Source organism: Canis lupus, chromosome 12, assembly GCF_048164855.1.
Source record: "Canis lupus baileyi chromosome 12, mCanLup2.hap1, whole genome shotgun sequence".
Lineage (NCBI taxonomy): Eukaryota > Metazoa > Chordata > Mammalia > Carnivora > Canidae > Canis > Canis lupus.
The window spans coordinates 7,361,958-7,384,994 of NC_132849.1; the positions used below are offsets into that span (position 1 = coordinate 7,361,958).

General features: G+C 38.4%; 1 protein-coding gene across 14 annotated transcripts in view; it reads left to right on the top strand.

The window, feature by feature from the left end:
• Window positions 1-17,939, top strand: part of PRKAB2 (protein kinase AMP-activated non-catalytic subunit beta 2) — a 29,044-nt gene extending 11,105 nt beyond the window's left edge. For 6 of the 14 annotated variants that reach the window (XM_072769496.1, XM_072769500.1, XM_072769503.1 and 3 more), the window contains one exon: window positions 356-4,884. In XM_072769496.1, coding sequence (XP_072625597.1) covers window positions 356-365 — 10 coding nt within the window. In that variant the 3' untranslated portion in view covers window positions 366-4,884. Of the gene's footprint in view, window positions 1-355; window positions 4,885-8,422; window positions 8,611-17,474 lie in introns of those variants that run through there. The other 8 variants (XR_012004093.1, XM_072769499.1, XM_072769502.1 and 5 more) reach the window with 5 other exon arrangements.
• The last annotated feature ends 5,098 nt before the right edge of the window (window positions 17,940-23,037 follow it).

Below are 23,037 nucleotides of genomic sequence, written 5' to 3' on the forward strand. Positions count from 1 at the left end.
CCCAATATTCAATTTTGAAGTGGGGAAAGAAGTGAGGTAGGAGACTAATATTTCTTCACCTATTATGTGTCAGATACTGTGCCAGATACTCTCATATAATCATCAGAGCCACCTTCATGGTAGGTGTTGTCCTTTGTCACGATGAGAAAAAAGGCTTAAAGGCATAAGTAGATTACTCAGGGCCACAATAGAGAAGTCAGGATTGGAATTTAAGTTGAATTGACTCCCAAACCAACCTGTTTCTGTAATATCAACTGTCTCTGTTAAATGTGACAGACTGAGGGACTGATGGCTGGGGAAGAGCCGCTTATCATCCGAACTAACGAATTAGCTGCATGTTTTCTTTCCCTTGCAGGACAGTGTGATGGTCCTTAGTGCAACCCATCGCTACAAGAAGAAGTATGTCACTACTCTGCTGTACAAGCCTATCTGAAGGGATCCCTTCCTGGCTCCCAGGATTTAAGAGAAGCACCTCCCTTGCCTTTCTGGACTGGATCAGTCTTACTTAAGACTGGAAGGCTAATTTGCTTTGAGGCTGATATGTGTGTTTCAGAGCCTTTGAGTAGGATGCTCTGCTTTTGCATTTGATTGCAGACGAGAGCTTTATGAGTTCATGGAATTTATTTTTAAGAAAAAAAATTATATATATATATATATAGACATATATATATACATCTATGAGAGGAAAGTTAATGGAAGCCTCCTAGCTAGATGTGTTCTCTCTGCCTATGGGGCCTCGCCAAGACCAGTTTGGGGGAGCTGCAGGAAGAACCATTAAAGGAAGCTTTTTTCCTAGAATGAATGAAGAGCCAACTCTCAGGATCCTTGTTGGGTAGAGATTCTACTGCTACCTTAGCTTTCCAAGGGATGGGCTCGTGCCAGACATCTGCCCTCCTTTCAGGGGCAGCTTTTCTTGCATGGGTTCTCTGTATTCCTAGAGTATGTGGCACAACCTGTGCTTTTTATACCAGATGCCCCGCAGGAACCCTTTTTCTTTTCATTTCACTTCACTTGTTGCTTTGATAACCTTCAGATCATTATCCCTTTCCTAACACAAAACTCACTGGCAAGTGACCCCTTCTTCCAAAGCTATGTGAGACGTGACCTACAGCACAGACTAGGGCTGACAGAAAGTCTCCTTTTCTGCCCAGCATAGGCCTGGGCCACTTTGTTACCACTTGTTTTAATTCCTAATAAGGAAAATATGTCTCAGCATTATAGGAAAGGCAGAGTGCAGAAGGTTGACTTCCTTGTTTTAGCTTAGTGCCATCATGGCTCAGGCTGTCCCAGCGCATTCCCATAGGTTTTCCCACCAGGCCTGGCCCTGCTTCCATATTTTCTTTCACAGATAGCATTGAAGGTAGGAGTGATACCAAGGAAAACTTTAATGTCTTTCATCCTTGGGAGATTTTTATGTGCCTACATTTTTCTTTAATTAAAAAATGCCTTTTCATTGTTCTTAAGAGACCGAATAGGAAAATTTTAGGCTCTTGATAAATGGTTCCCAAGATTTTCTTCAACAAGAAAGTAGTAAGTAGTCAAGCCTTCTGCAATCTGACATTAATGTGGCCAACCCTGTGCATGTCACTATGCTGAACACTGTTCTAGATACAAATTCAGGCTCATTTGGTGCCCCTAAAAAGATCCTTCAACTTAGAGACTCAATAGGCCAAGAAGCAAGAAAATCCCCCCAGGATTCCTAACCATGAACATTATTGCTTCCCTGCACCAAGTACAAACGGGATCGTTTTTTTTCTTTTTTAAAAGTGTTTGATGAAGAAGTGGGGTCAATGATTTTCATTTGTGGAATGAAAAGTAGCTATCCAATCCAGTCTTGGGGTTCAGAGATAAAACTTTTTCCCAAGTATCTGTGGCTCTTCTATTACAGATAAATGCAAATCAAAACACTTAACACTGAAGGAGGCCAAACTTGATGCTCGATAGATACCTGGACTGTTAGGATGTGTCCAGCCACACCAAAAGGGCGCCCATAGGTCAGTTTAGCTACCTCCTGTCTTTCCTATTCAAAGCTGATTATACAGTTGTCTTTGGGTGTGTAGACCTTAGATGCTGGGATGGAGGCAGTAGGGCACTGGGGTGGTTTTGCTGGGAATGTAAATTGCTGAGTGCTTTGAGGGTTACCTGATGAGAGTAGGTACTGCTTTAGCCACTCAAGGACCCTTCTGCAGTAAAAAGCTCTTGTGGGAAACCTTTTAGGGTCCCAAGCACTTTTTGAGTGGTGTGTTAAAAATCCAGGCCGAATCCTAATGTACTCTCAGGATCTACATTGTCTTTAGTTATACTATTGTTTTTTCCAATACCCATTAAATAAGTGGGCTACTTAGGAGAATTCAAATTCTTGTTACATGGAGGATTTTGTTACACTACTATTTCTTGTCAACAGTATTGAAGTATAATTGCCTATGTGTTCTGTATTAAAATTTTTACACAGATGTATCAGTAGAGTGGGACAGGAAAAGTTTCTCAGGCAAGAGGCTTCTGTGAACTAGCTCTGGCTCCAGTGACACTAGGTCTTGGTGCTTGTAGTCTTCATATCTTCCAAATCTGGATATGTGCAAAAAGGGTCAGTCTTCTAAATTCTTAGGTAATCTCCCAGCCAAATGTGAAATGAGCGCCTACCAGCCAGTATAGAAGAAGACTGGCAAAGGCAACTGGGTGATGCCTCCTTCAGCACTGTTCCTTCTCTGCCCTGCTAATATACCCTATGGCCCTGAGAAGCCCTATCACACATAGTCTGTCCCTAAGAAACAGTTCCAGAAGGTAGAGAGGGAAAGAGGAAGGTAGCCCAGAGTATAACCAACTCATTCTTTTATGTTAGTTAAAGGGATAGTTTATTTTCTGCAGAAGAGAGATTGGCAGATTTTGAAAATGAATAAAGGCAGAAAAAAAAAAACCCTGCTCTTTTAGCCTTTAAAAAAAGTTTACTTTTCTGTGGGTTTTTTTGCTTATAGGAGTTTCACAGAGTCAAAGAAGAGTTAGAAAATCACTCTTTAGGAGGGCTAATCCTTCAAGGACTACAGCATGATTTGGGGGTTGTGGGGAAAAGGAAGAGTGACTGAGCTGAGGAAGATACTAGAAAATTAAAGGCTTAACTCAGAACTAAAAATAGCCTTTTTGTTGTTGTTAATTAAATGAGATATAACATACTGGTATCCTTGTATCTCCGTGTACAGAACCTACTGTATAAAGCATCCCATTGTCTCTTTTTCCTTGTCTCTACCCTTTCTTCTATATTCTGCTTTACCTTCGTTTGTAAAACTGACTTTACTAGAGTCTCAGGTCAAACATTACCTAAAACAAATGTTAGTCATTTTGCTGGTAATGGTCATGGTTATTAGCTTGCATGAAGCTTAGAGTTGAATGGGATTGGGTCACTCTGTAACACCCACTATGGGCATACCTGGCCTTGAGTGTTGGCTTTTTTTTTTTTTTTTTAACAATGCTTATATGGTAGAGAAACCCTGTAAAAGAAGAATCCAAGAAGAGATTCTGAGAGAATCATACAAACCCAGGCCTCCCTACAATTATTTCTTGTCTCTTGTATACCTAGTGGATCTGAGATAAAACCTTTGCAAAGTGTCAGTACTCTGTGTATGCTGCTAAAATGAAGTTAAGTTGGAATGAAGTGTTACCTCCAGACTGTGCTTATATTAATCTGGGTATAAATGAAGGAGACATACTAATGATAGAAATCTCTGCTTCTAACTGGGGAAATAGGGCTTTTAAAATTTTGACCTCATATGCAATGATATGCAATAGTCTATGTTGTATGTGTTTGCAAAATATTCTCAGAGATTTCTAAGTCCTCGTGTTCTAGTGATTCGGGGCATAGGCTTATGAGCAGATAGCACAGTTTGTTCGCACATTATTTGGGCTCATCCTTACAGCCAAGTCCTTGTGGTCTTCTATCAGGGACTGCTAGCTCCATGGGATAGAACACCTGGGAGTGGTAGGGGTTACGGAGACTCTAGATCTAGGCATTTGTTTCTCCATAAGCACCCATCATAGTGGAAGGTTGAGGGGCTCTTGTTTCTGCAGTGAACCCAAATTTTTGGAGTAAAAGGGCCAAATCTATTTTTTAAAACTATAAGAAGAAGGAAAAGAGAGACAGAAATCTCAAGAGTCTGTTACTTAAGAAATCCAATTCTTAGCAATGGAATCCCTATAGGATTCAAATGTGGACTTTGTCTTGATTTGCTTTTCTCTATTGTGCTTTGAAGTGATTTGTTTCATTAAAAATGAAGTCTTTTATTAGTTCCAACACTAGTTGGAGTTGAATTAATCGTGTGTAGCACAGTGCTTTTGCAGTAAGATTGCTGTGAAATGCCAAACACTGTGGATTTTGTAGTCAGGTTAAATGGTCGAAGGATACCTACCTACCATAAGTATTATATTATGTATTTGATCAGATCATCTTCTTTTCTGTTCCTATTCACTGAACATTTATTTACCTTACCTAGGTTACAGTTTTAGAACAGCCAAAGTTCACTGATGTCAGTTAGTCCTAATCTCCACACTGGGCCCCATATGTGAGACTTGTTTGAATTTTGGTAGATTGGAGGATGCTAGTTATTATTTCACTGAAGCATTTTGGATGAGTGCAGCTCTCATAAAAGGGGAATAAGACTATAATTTGGAAGAGAATTAAATACGTGAATCCTCCTTTAAATGGTGCTTTTTGTAACCTTTAAGTGCTGAGGTACAGAGCTGCTTCTCAGTATTCCACAAAGGATTGGCATACAAGAATGGATTTTAAAGCTTTTCCCCAAATGTAATTTGTTACTGGACTATGTGATGTAACACATACAGAAATGTGAGGTTTTTTCCCATAAAACTGTTGAATAAAGTATTATACAGCAATAATACTTGAGTTCTTCATGGGTCACTAATTATATTATAAAGATCTATCTGCTTTGGTAGTCTCAGAACCACACAAACACCTCTGGGTAAAGAGAGAAGTTGTAGGTGTAGGACACAAATCATCCATCTGCTACTTCTCCTCTTTTTGTTCCAGGCTATGCCATTATTAACTAAAGGAATGCAAACTCAGTGATGTGAAATTTGGCATGTTCTGTAAATCTGCATACTTAGCTGTTACACTGTGCTAGATTTGCTGAGACCCTAGACTAAGGGTTTTCACCCCTATCTGTACATTCATACCACCTATGCAGGTTCTGTAAAAATACTGATGTCCCATCAACTACTTCATCCCTAATTAAATGGAAATATCTGATATGGGATCTAGGCATCTGTATTAAAGCCCCCAGATGATTCAAATGCACATCCAGGATGAGGATCCTCCCTACTTATTCTTACTATCAGACAGATACTTCACTATATATGAAAGCAGATTATGTGCTTCATTCTGACAGAAAATCACTCTCCTTGAATGGCTTTGTTCTTGATGGAAACAGGATAATTTTGGCTTCCATCGCTTTATTTCACAGAGTTCTTACATAGCTGACCTCTGGACTTTTCCTAAAACAACATAGACTCCACTGTATTTGCCACTCTACAGCATCTAACATGGGTTAAATTTCTTTGAGGGAGACCCAGAGAAAGGACACTGGGAGTGGTTAGCGAAAAGAGTAGAGGAGGTGATAGAGAAGTGAAGTATGAAGGGGTGAAGTGGGGCAAGTGATGAAGACTGGTGGTTGCAGAAACAGAACAAACCTTAACCTCAACCCCCAGGAGCAGATCAAAAACTAACTGCAGACAAGGCACAGTGCCAGATGTGATGTGGACTAGCCTCTGACAGAATGCTCTCCTAAACATGCACCCTGGTCACTGAAATGGCATGGCATCAGAATTCTATCAAAGCCCAAACTTGCATTGGTGTGTGCTTCCTGAAGCATTTCTCTCTGGCCCACTTGGCTGGGGTCTTAAATTCCTTCCAGAGTCCCCTTGTCCTCTGTCCTGTCACTTATAACACAGGATGTTCAAAGACATCCTGAATCTCTCCCCTCCATCCAGCAGAACATATGCAAGTCTTGAGTACCTCCTCTCTTTCCTCAACACATTCCTTGGCCCCAGGGCACTTACACTGGCTCAAGATGAATTTTCTCCATGCTCTCCTACCAGTTAGAATTATTCAGGCACTCAATTGTGCTCCGAGGGAGACTTCTGTCATGAGAGTTTTCTCTTTTCATTGACTTCCTAGGGAGCAGGGCAAGGTTCTCTGTCAGAAGACCTAAAGTCCATATGATTTATGATATGTTTAAACCATAAGCAGGTTTTAACAAACTTCTCTACTACTTCTGAACTAGTTTAACTTCACTACAGCTTCCAAAGCCCACCTTCCTGATAGATTATGATAAGAACATCAGGTAGGAATACTAAGCCCCTGAAATAGCCACCAAGATTACTGCAGACCTGTGTAGCTGGATCTTAGGGGAAGCCTTAACCCCAGGTCGACTGATTCCTCAAAACTATGACCTATACCCTAGCTTAGTTCTTGTTTCCAGAAATCTTCATTATAGATTACAATAGTTCTGGGTCACAACACAAAAGTTAGGTGTTGAGATCAGGTAGTGGGAGGGTGTTGCATTCAGTTGGATCTCAGAAAATATTTTGGGGGGTCGGGAGACAGGCTGAGGATATTTTGGATGTTTGGGGTTTTCTGTTTTATCCACAAATGGAAACATTTCTGCCAACCTGAAGATAGTGTTTCTGTTTCTCCCCCAATTAGCAGATCTGGTTTATAGGTTATCTAGGAGAGTGACCTAGAGTTAGGATATCTGGGGACAGAATAGAGGAATTTGACAATCCGGGGATCTACCTATATAAAGAGCCAGACTGAGCTTAGAACTTCTAGCTATAAAAGAGAACTATAGCAGCAACCAGGTCTAGATGAACTCAAGTTCATGAAACAAGGTAGAACTGTCCAAGATGAACTGAGATCACTAGTTATTCCCTGTAGCAGTTGCTGATGCTGCGCATGGACTGAAGACTGAACTTTGCCCAGGCAGAGGATATCTGATGGGATAAAGTAAAACCAACAAAGCTCTTAGTGTCATGTAGCGGTAAAGGGATGACTTGAAAACTTGAGGGACTTCAGATGCATTGTTACTTTTCCCCAAAGGATACTTACTGAGGTCTGAACTTACATGGGATGCTTAAGAGCTAGCACAAAGGGGTGGCTCAGTCAGTTGAGCATCTGACTCTTAATTTTGGCCCAGGTCATGATCTCAGAGTCCGTAGGAAGTCGGCTTCTTCCTCTGCCTCTGTCCCTCCCCACCACTAGTGCACACTCTTGCATGCACTAGTTCTCTCTTTACCAAATAAATAAAATGTTTAGAAAAAAGAAATATCTATAGGAATACAAAGACATGCTGCAGTCAACAAGGTAAACAGTCACAATATTTGATATCCAATCAAAAATAACCAGGAGACTTTTGTTTCTCATCAAAATAACAGGGACTAGATTTACCCTCCCACCTAAAACAATGAGCCATCCAGACGGAATATATGAAACAATGGTTTTCAGTGAAACCAAGCAGTAAAGAACAGTGATCCTTGAAATATGGGAAACAAATGAAATGCACCCTTTAATTGCCTAAGTGGACTTCCTTGAGAATTTCCAGGCTGGTGAACTGCCTGAGTTGAGGACACAGAGCTAAGAGTCTTCAGAATCCAACTCTGCTAGAAGCACAGGGTAGAGTACTAAGGAAAGAGAGCTACACACAGATAGAGTTTTTTTTTTTTTTTAAGATTTTATTTATTCATGAGAGACACAAAGAGAGAGAGAGAGAGGCAGAGACATAGGCAGAGGGAGAAGCAGGCTCCATGCAGGGATCCCGATGTGGGACTCAATCCCGGGACTCCAGGATCATACCCTGGGCCGAAGGCAGGTGCTAAACCACTGAGCCACCCAAGGATACCCAGATAGAACTTAATCAGCAGAGAGTTCCTTTGTGTATTCAGCAGAGTACTGACCAATGCACATGCAAAAAGACACTTTCTGAGTCTAGATAAAGAACAATCAGAAAGAATAAAGAGAATAGCACCCAGACCTCATACAGGGCCAGGAATAGTCTCTGCTCCTACCAGCCTGGTAAACTTCATAATTTGTGGAATAATGAGTACAATACTCAGCAGAGTCTTGCCTTAGTTGGGGAACAATTAACCCAAAACAAAATGCTTGTGGTAGGCAGACTAATGGCCCTCCAAAGATGTCTATGTCCTAATTCCCATAATCTATGAATATGTTGGATCACATGCCAAAAGGAAACTAAGATTGCAGATGGAATTAAGTTTGCTAATCAGTTGACCCTAAAATGGGCGGGGGGGAGGGGTTGACTCTGGATTATTCGGGTGGATGGACCCAATCTAATAAGTGCAAAAGGGAGGTCAGAGTGATATAATATGAAAAGGACTCAACCTGCTCTTGTTGGTTTTGAAGATCGAAAAAGAAGACCGAAGCCAAGGAATGTGCATAGCTTCTAAGAGTTAGAAAAGACAAGGAAATGGATTATCCCATGGAGCCTCCAGAAAAACAAAAACAAAAACACAGACATCTTTATTTTATTCCAGTGAGAACAATTTTGGATTTATAAACTACTGTAAACTAATAAATCTGTGTCATTTTAAGGCATTAAGTTTGTTGTAATTTGTCACAGCGGCAATAGAAAATGAATACAACACTGCTATCATCTCACCTAACATCTCAAATGCAAAAGCCATGGGATCAAGCTGCTTCCAAGTAATTTAACTCATCCTATAACAAAGCTAAAGAATATATACAAAAAAAAAATAAAAACCTGCAAAAATATCCTGTACCAATCAAGACAAAACTTACAATGTCTGACATTGAATTTTAAAAATGTGAGCTATTCAGAGAAATAGGATGATCAAACCATAAAGAGAAAAAAAAATCAATCAATTCAAAATGACTCAGAATTGACACAAGAGGTTAGAAATCGCAGACAATGAAAGTGGAAAAATTATTTTATATTCCATACGTCAAAAATATAGAGAAGAGACTGAATATTTCTTGAAGATTTATTTTAGAGAGAAAGCGTGCATGAGTCAGGGGAGAGGTAGAGGGAGTAAATCTCAAGCATATTTCTTATTGAGCACAGGGAGCCCAACACTGGGCTTGATCCCATAACCCTGAGATCATGACCTGAGCCGAAATTAAGAGTCAGATGCTTAACCAACTAAACCACACAGCTGCCCCTGAACGTTATAAGTAGAGATATATCAGATACGATTTTCAACTTTAGAGATGAAAACTACAAATCATTAGAGGAAAAACACACTAAATGGAATAAGCATTAGATTAGACACTACAACAGAAAGATCAAACCTGAAGATATAGAAACTACACAAAATAAAACAGGATGAAAAAAGGCTTGTAAAAATGAATAGAACATCAGTAAATTGGGGAAAACTTTAACATAATAATTAGAGTCCCCAAAAGAGGTAATAGGAAGAGGAACAGAACAAGTATTTGAAGAAATAGTGACAGATTTTCCTCAAATTTGATGAAAACCATAAAGCCACAGATCCAAATAGCTCAACAAACCCAAGCATAAGATTTTTTTAAAAAAACACACCAAACTAAGACAAATCACAATCACATCTTTCAAAACCTATTATAAAGAGAAAGATGTAAAAGAAACCTAAGGGAGGAAAAAAGACTAGTTATATAAAGAGGAACAGGGATCCCTGGGTGGCGCAGCGGTTTGGCGCCTGCCTTTGGCCCAGGGCGCGATCCTGGAGACCCGGGATCGAATCCCACATCGGGCTCCCGGTGCATGGAGCCTGCTTCTCCCTCTGCCTGTGTCTCTGCCTCTCTCTCTCTGTGACTATCATAAATAAATAAAAATTTAAAAAAAAAAAAAAAGAGGAACAAAGATAAGGATGCAACAGAGTTTTCATCAGAAATAACACAGGTTAGGGCAGCCCGGGTTGCTCAGCGGTTTAGCGCCTGTCTTCAGCCCAGGGTGTGATCCTGGAGTCCTGGGATCGAGTCCCACATCAGGTTCCCTGCATGGAGCCTGCTTCACCCTCTGCCTGTGTCTCTGCCTCTCTCTCTCTCTCTCTCTCTCTCTCTGTCTCTCATGAATAAATAAATAAAATCTTGAAAAAAAAAAAAAGAACATGTTAGAACACAGTGGAAGAATATCTTTAAAGTACTAAAACAACAACAACAACAAAACCTGTCACCTTGAACTATTTACCCAGAGAAAATATGTTTCAAAAAAGGACTTTTTCCTGGAGGGTATTATGCTGAGTGAAGTAAGTCAGTGGGAGAAGGACAAACATTATATGTTCTCATTCATTTGGGGAATATAAATAATAGTGAAAGGGAATATAAGGGAAGGGAGAAGAAATGTGTGGGAAATATCAGAAAGGGAGACAGAACGTGAAGACTGCTAACTCTGGGAAAGGAACTAGGGGTGGTAGAAGGGGAGGAGGGCGGGGGGTGGGAGTGAATTGGTGACGGGCATTGGGGGTTAGTCTGTATGTTAGTAAATTGAACACCAATAAAAAATAAATCTAAAAAAAAAAAAGGACTTTTTCTTACAGTAAAAAACTGAAAGAGTGACTTCTGCCTGGAAAGTTGGATAACACATACTAATAATTCCTATTCTTCCAAGTACTCCTAAAACCTTGGATATTATATATAAAACAAACATAAGAAGACAAACAAACAAACAAACAAACAAAAACATAAGAAGATCCTGAAAGACAGAAAAGGGCAGGCTGACTAGGGACCTCAGGATGCAAGGAATGAGACAATGATGAGTTCCCTGATCTCTCTAGTATGGACTAGCAAAGCGGCTGCCTAGCAAGACACAGAGGCCATTCAGAGAACAGTAAGGAGGCACTCCTACCCTCCCAGCCTGGAGGTGTAGGATATCAGGGGGACCTAATGGAGAGCTATAATTCCCATCCGTCCTGAATTAACACAGAGTCCCCTCTTGGGTGTCAGTAAGGCTGAGTGGAGAACCTAGACTTCTACCCCACTAACACCCTCACCTTAACTCCGTCAGAGGAATCTAGTGAAAAAAGCCTTGAGGAAGATCCAGAGTCTCATGACATAATGCTCAAACTATCCAGGTTTCAAACAAAAGTTACCTATCACATCAAGACCAGGAAGGGTTCAACTTGAATGGGAAAAGACAACTAGTATATAAAAACAATAAAATGACACAGATGTTAAAATTATCTGACAAGGATTTTAAAGCAGCTGTCATAAACATACTTCAATGAACAACTACTAACACACTTGAAACAAATGAAGTAAAGGAAGTCTCATCAAAGAAAAAGAAAATCTCAGTAAAGAATAAAAGATATAAAGAAGAAACAAATGGAAAGTTTAGAACTGAGAAATACAGTAACTAAAATAAAATATCAATAGATTGACTCAACAGCAGAATGGAGGAAACAGAGGAAGAATCAATGAAATGGAAGATAGAACAACAGAATCAACAACAGAGAGAAACTAAAAAAGAAATTAACAGAGCCTCAGAGAACAGTAGGTCAATAATAATAATAATAATAATAAAAACTAACATGCCTGTTATCAGAGTCCCAGGAGAGAAGAGTGTGGGGCTTAAAAAGTACTCAGAAAAATAATGGCTGAAAATTTTCCCAAATTTGGCAAAAGACATAAATCTGCAGCTTCCAGGAGATCAAATCTTAAACAGGATAAACCCAAAGAAATACATAAAACTCATCATAGCCAAACTTCTGAAAACTAAAGGGGAACAAACAAACCACTTGAAACACAGTGAAAGACATGACACATAGAAGAAAGAAACCATTTGAATGACAAAAGACTTCTCAAAACCATGGCAGCCAGAAGATGTGGCACAACATTTTTCAAGTGCTAAAAGAACTGTCATCCCAGAATGGCATAGCTAGTGAAAATCATACTGCATTTCACAAAGTTTTATATTTTATGTTTTCATATTTGTTCAGTTCAAGGAAGTTCTATCATCCCCTCTACTTTTTCTTTGATCTATGGAATATTTAGAAGTGTTTTATTTAGTTTCTAAATATTTGAGAATTTTCCATATGTCATATATCTTGTTACTGAGTTCTAATTTAATTCCATTGCAGCAATAAAGTATATTTTATTTGTTTGATAAAACATATTTTGTATGACTTGAATCCTTTTTTTTTTTTTTTTTTTAATTCTTGAATCCTTTTAATGAGACTTGTATTATGGCCCAAAACATGGTCTAACTTGGTAAATGTTCCATGTGTACTTTGGAAGAATATGTTCTCTGCTCTCTTGGATGGAGTATTCTATAAATGTCAACTAGGAATCTTGGTTTATGGTATTTTTAGGTCTTCTATTCCTTACTGATATTATGTCTGTTTGTTCTGCCAGTTACTGAGAAAGGGCGTTAAAATCTCTGACAATAACTGTAAATTTGTTGATCTCTTCTTGCAGTTTTATCAGTTTGATTTTGTGTAATTTGAAGCTCTATTATTCATTGCTTAACATTTAGAATTTGTATGGGCTCTGAATAATTGACCCCATTATCAGGTTTAATGAATAACTCTCTTTGGTCCTAGTAATATTTTTTGGTCTGAAATCTACTTTGTCAGATATTAATATAGCCACTCCAACTTTCTTCTTTTTACTGTTAGCATAATTTATCTTTTTCCATCTTTACTCTTTTTTTTTTTTCATTTTGGGGGTATAGTTGATACCCAATGTTACATTAGTTTCAGGTGTACAACATAGTGACTCAACATCTCTATAACTTATGCTATGCTCATCACAATTATAACTACTACCTAATACCATGCAACATTATTACAATATCATTGACTATATACCCTATGCTGTATCTTTTACTCCCGTGACTTATTCATTCCATAACTGGAAGCCTGTATCTCCCACTCCCCTTCACCCATTTTGTCCATCCCCCCCGCCACCTGCCCTGTAGCAACCATCAGTTTGTCCTCTGCATTTCTAGGTTTGATTCTGCCTTTTGTTTGTTTATTCCCTTGTTTCATTTCTTTGATTCTATATAAGAGTGAAATCATATGGTATTTGTCTTTCTCTGTCTAATTTATTGCACTTAGCTTAATACCTCTTAGGGCCATCCATGTTGCCACAAATGGAAAGATCTCATCCTTTTTATGGTTGTGTAATATTACATTACACACACACACACACACACACCACATCTTTTTTTAAAAAAAAATATTTTATTTATTCATGACAGAGAGAAAGGCAGAGACACAGGCAGAGAGAGAAACAGGCTCCATGCAGGGAGTCCGATGTGGGACTGGATTCTGGGACTCCAGGATCACACCCCAGGCCTAAGACGGCGCTAAACCGCTGAGCCACTGGGGCTGCCCACCACATCTTCTTTATCTATCAACACTTAGGTTGCTTCTATATCTTGGCTACTGTGAATAATGCTGCAACAAACAGGGATGCATATATTTTTTTTTGAATTAAAAATTTATTTGGGTAAATAATTAACTTGAGAATTTTTATAAACTTAATTTTGCTAAAACTATAAAATTTCTAGAAAAATACATAGAAAATCTTAATGACTTTAGGTTTGGTAAAGATTTCTTAAATATTACATAAAAACACAAACAATAAAAGAAAAAGTCAACAAATTAGACCTTACAAGTTAGAAACTTTTCCCTTTAAGAGGATACTTTTTTTTTTTTTTTTTTTTTTTTTTTTTTAAGAGGATACTTTTTGAAAATAAAAGACAAGTCACAGACTGGGAAAAAATATTTGCCAAATATATATTTGACAAAATTCTTATATATATAAAGAGTTATTATATATAAAGAGCTCTTGCAACTAAATAATGAGAATATAAATGGGGTGCCTGGGTAGCTCAGTCATTTGAGCATCCAAACCTTGATTTCAGGTCAGGTCATGATCTTGTAGTCTTGGGATCAAGTCCCGAGTGTCAGGCTCTGTGTTCAGTACAGAGTCTGCTAGAGATTCTCTCTCTCTCTCTTTCTAAAATAAATAAATATTTTTTAAAAGAATATAAATAACACAAACAAAAAGGGCAAAACATTTTAACAAATGTTCACCAAAGAATGTATAATAAGGGGAAATAAGCACACGGAAAGATACTAAGCATCATTAGTCATTAAGAAAATGGAAATTAAAACCAAAATATGCCAGTACATGCCCACTAGAATGTCTGAAATTTAAAAACCTGACCATGTCAAGTGCTGATGAGAATGTGGAACAACTAGAACTCTTACACACTCTAGTGGGAATGTAATGGATACGGATACTTTGGAAAACAATTTGGTGATTTCTTTAAAATTTCAACTATTATATGAGCCAGCTATTCTACTCCTATTTACTCAAGATAAATGACAGTATATGTTCACACAAAAACTTATACATAGCAATTTTTGGTTACAGTTACAAACAGAAAAGAAATCAAATGTCCTTCAACAAACAAATGAATTTAAAAATTGTGGCTTATCCATACAATGAAATACTATTCAGCAATAAAAGGAAACAACTTCTGATATAGGCAAATATTAATCAGGATTCTTCACAAAGACAGAACCAATAGGAAATATAGATGTAAATGTATACATGTTTGTATACAAACAAATATATATAACGGGAATTGGCTCATGTGGTTTGGAGGCCAAGAAATGCCACAGTCTGTTCTCTATACAATGGAAACCCAAGCCAGGAAAGCCAGTGATATAATTCAGTCCAAGTTCAAGTGCCCAAGAACCAGGAGCTCCACTGCCTGAGGACAGGAAAAGATGGATGTCCTAGACCAAGAAAAGAGAATGAACTCTCCCTTCTTTTGCCTTTTTGTTCCATTCAGGCCATCAAAAGATTGGATGATGTCCACCCACATTGGTGAGGGTGGATGTCTTTACTCAGTCTACTGAATCAAATGCTAATCTCTTCCATAAAGATCCTCACAGACACACACAAAAATAATGTTTTACCAACTATTTGGGCATCCCTTAGCCCACCACAGCATAAAATTAACTACCACAACATAATAACATGGTTAAAACTCAAAATCATTATGCTGAGCAAAAGAAGCCAAACAGAAAAAGAGCATAAAGCATATATTGTATGATCCAGAAATCAGATCAATGATTACCTGGGGAGGTATGTGAATAGTAGAGATAGTAGAGATAGGAGAGAGGGAGAGATTACAAAAGAGCAAGAGGAAACCTTGGGGGAAGATAATATGTTCATTATCTTGATTGTGGTGATGCTTTATATATATATATATATATACACATCAGTATGTACTTTAAATAAATGTAGTCAATGATGTGTTAATTATACCTCAATAAAGCATAAAAAAGTTTAAAAAGCAAAAAAAAAGTGATGTGCAATAAATGTTTTTTGACAAACAAAAACAGGAAATTCAACACCAGCACAGATGTTACAAATATATTAAAAGAAATTTTTATGAGAGGTGCTTGGATGGCTCAGTGGTTGAGCATCTGCCTTTGGCTCAGGTCATGATCTTGGAGTCCTGGGACTGAGTCTCACATCAGGCTCCCTGCAAGGAGCCTCCATCTTCCTCTGCCTATGTCTCTGCCTCTCTCTCTATGTCTCTCATGAATAAATAAATAAAATATTTTAAAAAGTAATTTTTATGAAATAATGAAAAGAGAGAATTCTAGTTGGAAACATAGCAATGTAGAATGGAATGAGGAATACTGGAAAAAGTAGATACATGGGTATAAAAAATTTAATGACTTCAGGAATTGACAACAATAGTTTGTCAACAATAATGCAAAAGGGAGAAGTGGATAAAAGTAGTTACAGTTTTCTAAGATTCTAGCAGTATTGTGAAACTAATCTTTTGTATAAAAATATAATAAATCAGGGCACTGGGAGGGCTCGGTTAAGCATTTGATTTTTTATTTTGGCTCAGGTCATGATCTCAGGGTTGTGGAATTGAGCCGTGTTTCAGGCTCTATGCTCAGTGTGGAGTCTGCTTGAGATTCTTTCTCTCTCTGACCCTCCTGCTGTCTCTCTCAGATAAATAAATAAATATTTAAAAATACATATAATAAATTAACAATACATGTTAATATTTCTACAGTAAGCTCTCAAAGAATAGTAAATGTTAGCAAGTTAATAGGAAAACAATGTAGTAACATAAAATATTTATCTAATCCAAAAGAAAGCAAAGGAATAGAAAGGGGAATATAAAATAGATGATATATAGAGAGAAACCAAGTAATAAAGTGGTAGATATAAACCCAGCTATAACAATAATTACATTCAATTTCAGTGAACTAAAATCTTCAAGTAAAATATAAAGATTAGCAGACTATGTAAGAAAAAACCTTGCCCTTAAGAAAAGACTCTGTCCCTGAGAAAATAAGTATTTTTGTTTAATTTTATGGCTCTTCTATAAGAAAATAACTTCATATACATGCTCAGGAAAAGATAGAGAGGGTCTTATGGAATATTTGATTTTTCCAGCAACATTCTCAAGCTCACATACCCTGATCCATTTGGGAAACAGGTGAGTGTCAGACCTGGAGAGTGTTAGATTCTTAACTTATGTGAGAGAAGAGATAATTTTCTCCAAATATCTTGTTTTCTTTCTAGCAGAATAAGCCTATCTCTGCCTGATACTGCTGTTCTCATATATATATAGATTCTGTTGAAAACACTTTTAAGGTCCTTAAAGTCACACATTATATATGGTCAACTCTGTGTCCTTATAACTATATAACTATAACTTATAATTTGTAGAACAACACTTTACCCATTGGATCTCAGTAAGTGCCTGAATTGAGTTCTAAGTTAAAGTCCCAAAATAGATGAGCAAAGATGCTATGTTTGCAGAATCAGATGCATAAATAGTTAATAACAGATTAGTTTATCACATTCCTTAGAGAGGCAAGGCAGTTGAGTGACTGTAGTAGAAATCAGTAATCTTGGATTTTGATCCCAGTTTTACCCTACAGTACTTTATTCCTTTGTACCTCAGGATTTTTTTTAAAAAATTGTTTGTTATTCCCTTTCATTTTATTTTAATTTTTCATTACGGTAATTGCATTCTTTAATCTCCATCCCCTATCTCCCCCACCTCCCCGCATTTCTCCTCTCCGGTAACCATCAGTTTGTTCTCTATAATTAAGTCTTTCTTGGTTTGTCTCTCTTTTATTTTCCCTTGCTCATTTGTTTTGTTTCTTAAATCCCACATGAGTGAGATATTCGTCTTTATCTGACTGACTTACTTTGCCTAGCATTATACTCTCTAGCTCCATCCATCCATGTTGCAAACTCAGGCTTTTTTTAAACTGAAAAGTGAGATCTATCTTCTCAGGAAAATGATGAAGATTGCATTTACTTTGAGGTTGGGAATATCAGAGTGAAACTGAGAGCTAACTGGAAAGCAGTTAGCTTCTCAGGAAGAAGATACATTATCACTCATCACTGTGGGAATGCTCCAATTACATAACTCATTAAATATGCCTCTCTTTTCTTCCAGCTGACTGGCTAAGGCAGATACATTAGCTTCGACATCAGCAGTTCCTGGAGATCTTGGCAGTACTGTCTGCACTGAGCCAGCCCAGAGCTCAGGTGCTGGGGGAATCTAGAGGCTGAAGTCTGCCGGAGACTGTGAGACTCTCTTCCATATGAGAGTCCAGGAGACAAGTCATTCAGCTATTAGAAGAAGCAGGTGTGGAGATCAGAAGAGTCAATAAGGTCATCTCCCAGACATCACTGGGCACTTTTTTTCAAACTCTGCATTTTTTTTTTTTTAAATTCACATTGCTGTAACAGCACTTTGTATGCTATTTGACAAATGATGGCTTCGAGACAAAGGGTGCCTCAAGAGCTGGGGTAATGTCTATTTTTGTTCTATTTTGAAAGGTGTAACTGGCTTCCTCCCCCCCTTTAAAATTATTCACTTAAACAGTTATACATAACATAAAATTGACCATTTTAACAATTTTTTTAATTTTTTTTATTTATTTATTTATGATAGTCACAGAGAGAGAGAGAGAGGCAGAGACATAGGCAGAGGGAGAAGCAGGCTCCATGCACCGGGAGCCCGACGTGGGATTCGATTCCGGGTCTCCAGGATCGCGCCCTGGGCCAAAGGCAGGCGCTAAACTGCTGCGCCACCCAGGGATCCCCATTTTAACAATTTTTATGCATACAGTTCAGTGGTGTTAAGTACATTCACACTGTTGTGCAATCATCATTCCCATCCATCACCAGAACTTTTTTCACTTCACAAAACTAAAACTCTGTTCCCATTACACAACTCTTCATTTTCCCCTCTCCCCAACTCTTCATTTCCCCCTCCCTCCCCCCTTCCCCGCAACCACCATTCTCTTCTTTGTCTCTATGAATTTCATAAGTACATCACATGAGTGGAATCACACAGTATCTATCCTTTGTGATTGGCTTCTCTCACTTAGCATAATGTCTTCAGTATTCACTCACATTGTAGCATGTATCATAATTTCCTTCCTTTTTAAAGGTGAATAATGTTCCATTGTATGTTTATACCACATTTTGTTTATCCATTCACCCATCAATGGACCCTGGAGTTGCTTCCAACTTTTGACTATTGTGAGTATTGCTACTCTAAACATGAATGTACAAGTATCTATTTGTGTTTTGCTTTCAATTCTTTTGGGTTTATACCCAGAAGTGGAAGTGCTGGACTATACTGTAATTGTTTTTTTAAAGATTTTATTTTTTTATTCATGAGGGACACACAGAGAGAGAGGCAGAGACATAGGCAGAGGGAGAAGCAGGCTCCCTGCAAGGGGCCCGATGTGGGGCTCGATCCCAGGACCCTGGGATCGTGACCTGAGCCAAAGGCAGATGCTCAACCACTGAGCCACCCAAGTGCCCCTGTAATTTTTTTTTTAATTTTTGAGGAGCTTACTATTTTTCATAGTGACTACAGTGGTTTAGATTCCCACCAACAGCACATAAAGGTTCCAGTTTTTCCACATCTTTGCCAATACTTATCATTTTCTGGGAATTTTCTGTTTTGTTTTTTGTTTGGCGGGTTTTAAATTTTTTATAATAGCCAGTCTAATGGGTGTGAAGTGGCATCTCATTGTGGTTTTCATTTATATTTCTCCAATGATTAGTCATGTTGAGCATCTTTTCACGTGTTTATTGACCATATCTTCTTTGGAGAAATGTCTATTCAACTCCTTTATCCATTTTTAAATTGAGTTTTTGTTTCTTACCAAGTTTTAGGAGTTCTCTATATTTTCTGGATATTAATTCCTTATTAGATATATGCTTCCTTCTTTTCTGTGGGTTACCTTTTTACTCTGATGATAGAGTCCTTTTATTCACAAAGTTTTTCATTTTGGCAAAGTCTAATTTATCTATTTTTTTCTTGTGTCACCTGTGCCTTTGGTGTCATATGTGAGAAATCATTGCCAAATTCAATGTCATGAAGCTTTCTGCTGCCATCTTTTGTTCTAATAGTTCTATAGTTTCACATCTTACATTTAGGTCTGTCATCCATTTTGAGTTAACTTTTGTATATGGGGTTAAATAAGGGTCCAACTTCATTCTATTGCAGGTGAATATCCATTTTTTTCTAGAACTATTTGTTGAAAAGATTGTCCTTTCTCCCACTGAATGGTCTTGGCACTTTTACTGAAAATTATTTGACAATATATGTGAGTGTTTTTTCTGAGCTCTTTATCTATTCCACTAGTCTTTATATCTGTCTTTATGCAAGTACCATACTGTTTGATTACCATGACTACTATAGCTTTGTAGTAAGTTTAGATAGCAGAAAACATGAGGAATCTTCCAGCTTTAATTCTTTTTCAAGGTTGTTTTAACTATTTGGGGTTCCTTGAGATTCCATATTTAAGGAGGGTTTTTCTATTTTTGCAAAAAATGTTCTTGGGATTTTGATAGGCACTGCGTTTGATCTATAGATCATTTTGAGGAGTATGGACATCTTAGTAATATTAAGTCTTCCAATCCATGAACATGGGCTGTCTATTTATTAATGTCTTCTTTAATTTCTTCAGCAATGTTTTGTGGTTTTCACTGTACAAACAAGTCTTTCACCTCCTTGGTTAATTCCTAAATATTTTATTCTTTCTGGGGCAAATGGAATTGTTTTCCTCATTTCCTTTTTCAGTTGTTCATTGTTAGGGTATAGAAGCACGAATGATTTTTGTGTATTAATTTTGTATCCTGATACTTGGCTGAATTCACTTTTCCTGACAGAATTTTTGAGTGTGAAATCTTTGGAGTTTTCTATTTAAGATCATAACATCTGTGAACAGAGACAATTTTAATTCTTCCTTTCTAATTCGTGTGTCTTTCGGCTACCTGCATTCTTATTACAAGAGTTCTCTGAGGGATTCTCAACACTCTCCAAAATGCAGAAAAGACGCTTCTTTATAGAAGACCCTTCCTCATACCATCCATTCTTCGGGACAGTCTCCTGTAGTGAACTCTAATGAGAATGGGATTGTCCTTGAAAATTCTCAGTTTCACCTTTTCATTAGCAAAAGATATTCATGTCCTGAACTACATGTCCCTCCTCTATGCCACTGTAATATCCAAAGGTTAGGAAAGCTGCCACATTTTGATAAAACTGTATTGAGTATTTATTTCTTACCAATTTGAAGTCCTCAAAGAGAATGTGACTGGCCTCTTTGCCTCCAGGACCCAGCACGGTGTCAGGAAAATTAATTACTCAATAAATATTCATGATATAATGTATATAAAACCCTTTATAAACCGAAAGTACAGTGTGGGACCCAGGAAATTTAACAAAAATCCCCTACCCCTGGACAAGCAGAGCAGGACTAACTCCATTTTGTGCTACACCGGCCACCTCCTGTATGACCCCCACATGACCTGCTTATTGCTTAAGGCGCTGCCCCACCCTAGTCAAGCGGCTGGGCACACCCTAATCAGAAATCGGCTCATAACAATGTAACCCTGCCTTGTGCCCGCCAAAACTGCTCGCTGATTCTGACCAAAGTAATAGGCCAGCTCAAATGGATACTATAGGGTAAGATGTAATTCAATCGGTCACCTGCGTGTGGACCGACATGACTGTGCAACTATCTGCGTATCCCATGGGCCACTGGCCCCTATAAAGCTGCTACGCCTCTTAGTCTCGGGGTCCAAGTCCCTGCTCCGCTGTGTCGGGTATACTTGGACCCAGGCTCGAGCTTGTAAATAAACCCTCGTGTGTTTGCATAAGTCGGCTCCTTGGTGGTTTCTCGGATTCGCAATCTTGGGCACAACATACAGAAAAATATAATTATTACTATTTATTTACATGCAACGGTCCTTTTCTGTAGCCCCTCCTGATCCCATAAAGAAGAACCATTAAGATAAAATTCTCCAGCACTTCTTCAGGCATTTCATTCCTGCCAATTCAACAGTTATTTGGTGGGCATCCACTGTGAGGAGAGTTCAAAGGTCACATTCTGAGGTGTGCAGCAGAGTCTTACAGTTATATCCTCCTCTCGTCGGAGTTGATTATTCCCAACAGTTTAGATGAACCCCGGGTCCACCTGTGGTTCTCCTTGGTTCTCCTACATAAGTGCAGTGTAGGGTGAATTACTCTTCCAGTCCTCATCGATCTGCCCAGACTGGTCCTTAAGGTGTTCGATGTTGTTGTAGGCATTCCTTAGTTTCTCCTCAAGCTTTCTGATCCTAGCCTGAAGACTGTCCTCATTCCTACCCACTTAGGCTATCAAGACACCACCATCAGCTCATCTTTCTGCATGCTGTTCTCATTCTCTAAACCTACAGGTACTCTTTCTTCTAACTAATCTCTCAGCTATATGTTCTTAGGACACAGGCTAAGTATAGCATTTATTCAGCAAACACATACACCAGGGACTATGTGTCGGTCTTGGTTGCAATTAATGATCCTTTTAACACATACCTCAGTTCATCATAGACACAGAGAATACTGGGGAAGAAAGAACTGTTGAGCACATAAGATGAGGCCAAAGGAAGGCCTGACTGATGAAGCCAGCAAAAATACAGCAAGCCACTTCTGGATTTAGTTTATTTCTTACATACGCAGTGAAAGAAAGAATAGCCAAATGTGCCAGCTTCCTGGCCACTATCTTATACACCAAAACAAAAGGGACTGGTATCTACCGTTGAGCTGCAGAATACCCATTGCTAAGGAGTGAGTCAGTTCTGGATTGCAGCTAAATGGTTTTATTGTCTCAGCTGTACCTTGAGGGGGGTAGGCAAAAAGCATCATATCTCACCAAAACTTGGTAGGTATTGATAGCCTATCTCATGAGAGCCTATCAGGGAAAATAGGGAGGTGAGTGGAATCTTTAGGGCAACTTTTCACAAGTGTCCCATTGTCTCATGTTGTAGCAGATGAAAAGAAATTCTATCAAGACTTAGATTAGCTGCAATTCAAGCCTCTGCCTGTGTGGCTGTGTACATACAAGGTCTCCAGGGTACTATGTGGGGCTGTTCCTCTATAAGAAACTTGGAAAACTAGAAAAATTAAAATTAACTTTATAGATTAAAAAACTGACACTTGCAAACTTGCTAGAGCTCCCACAGCTTGGTGGCAGAGCTACCTTTATAAACCCACGAGCTTCAAGACTCACAGGTTAACGAAGGCAAAAGAAACAAAAGCAAAACTGAACTATTGGGACTTCATCAAGATAAGAAGCTTTTGCACAGCAAAGGATACAGTCAACAAAACTCAAAGACAACCTACAGAATGGGAGAAGATATTTGCAAATGACCTATCAGATAAAGGGCTAGTTTCCAAGATCTATAAAGAACTTATTAAACTCAACAGCAAAGAAACAAACAATCCAATCATGAAATGGGCAAAAGACATGAAGAGAAATCTCAGAGAGGAAGACATAGACATGGCCAACAAGCACATGAGAAAATGCTCTGCATCACTTGCCATCAGGGAAATACAAATCAAAACCACAATGAGATACCACCTCACACCAGTGAGAATGGGGCAAATTAACAAGGCAGGAAACCACAAATGTTGGAGAGGATTCGGAGAAAAGGGAACCCTCTTACACTGTTGGTGG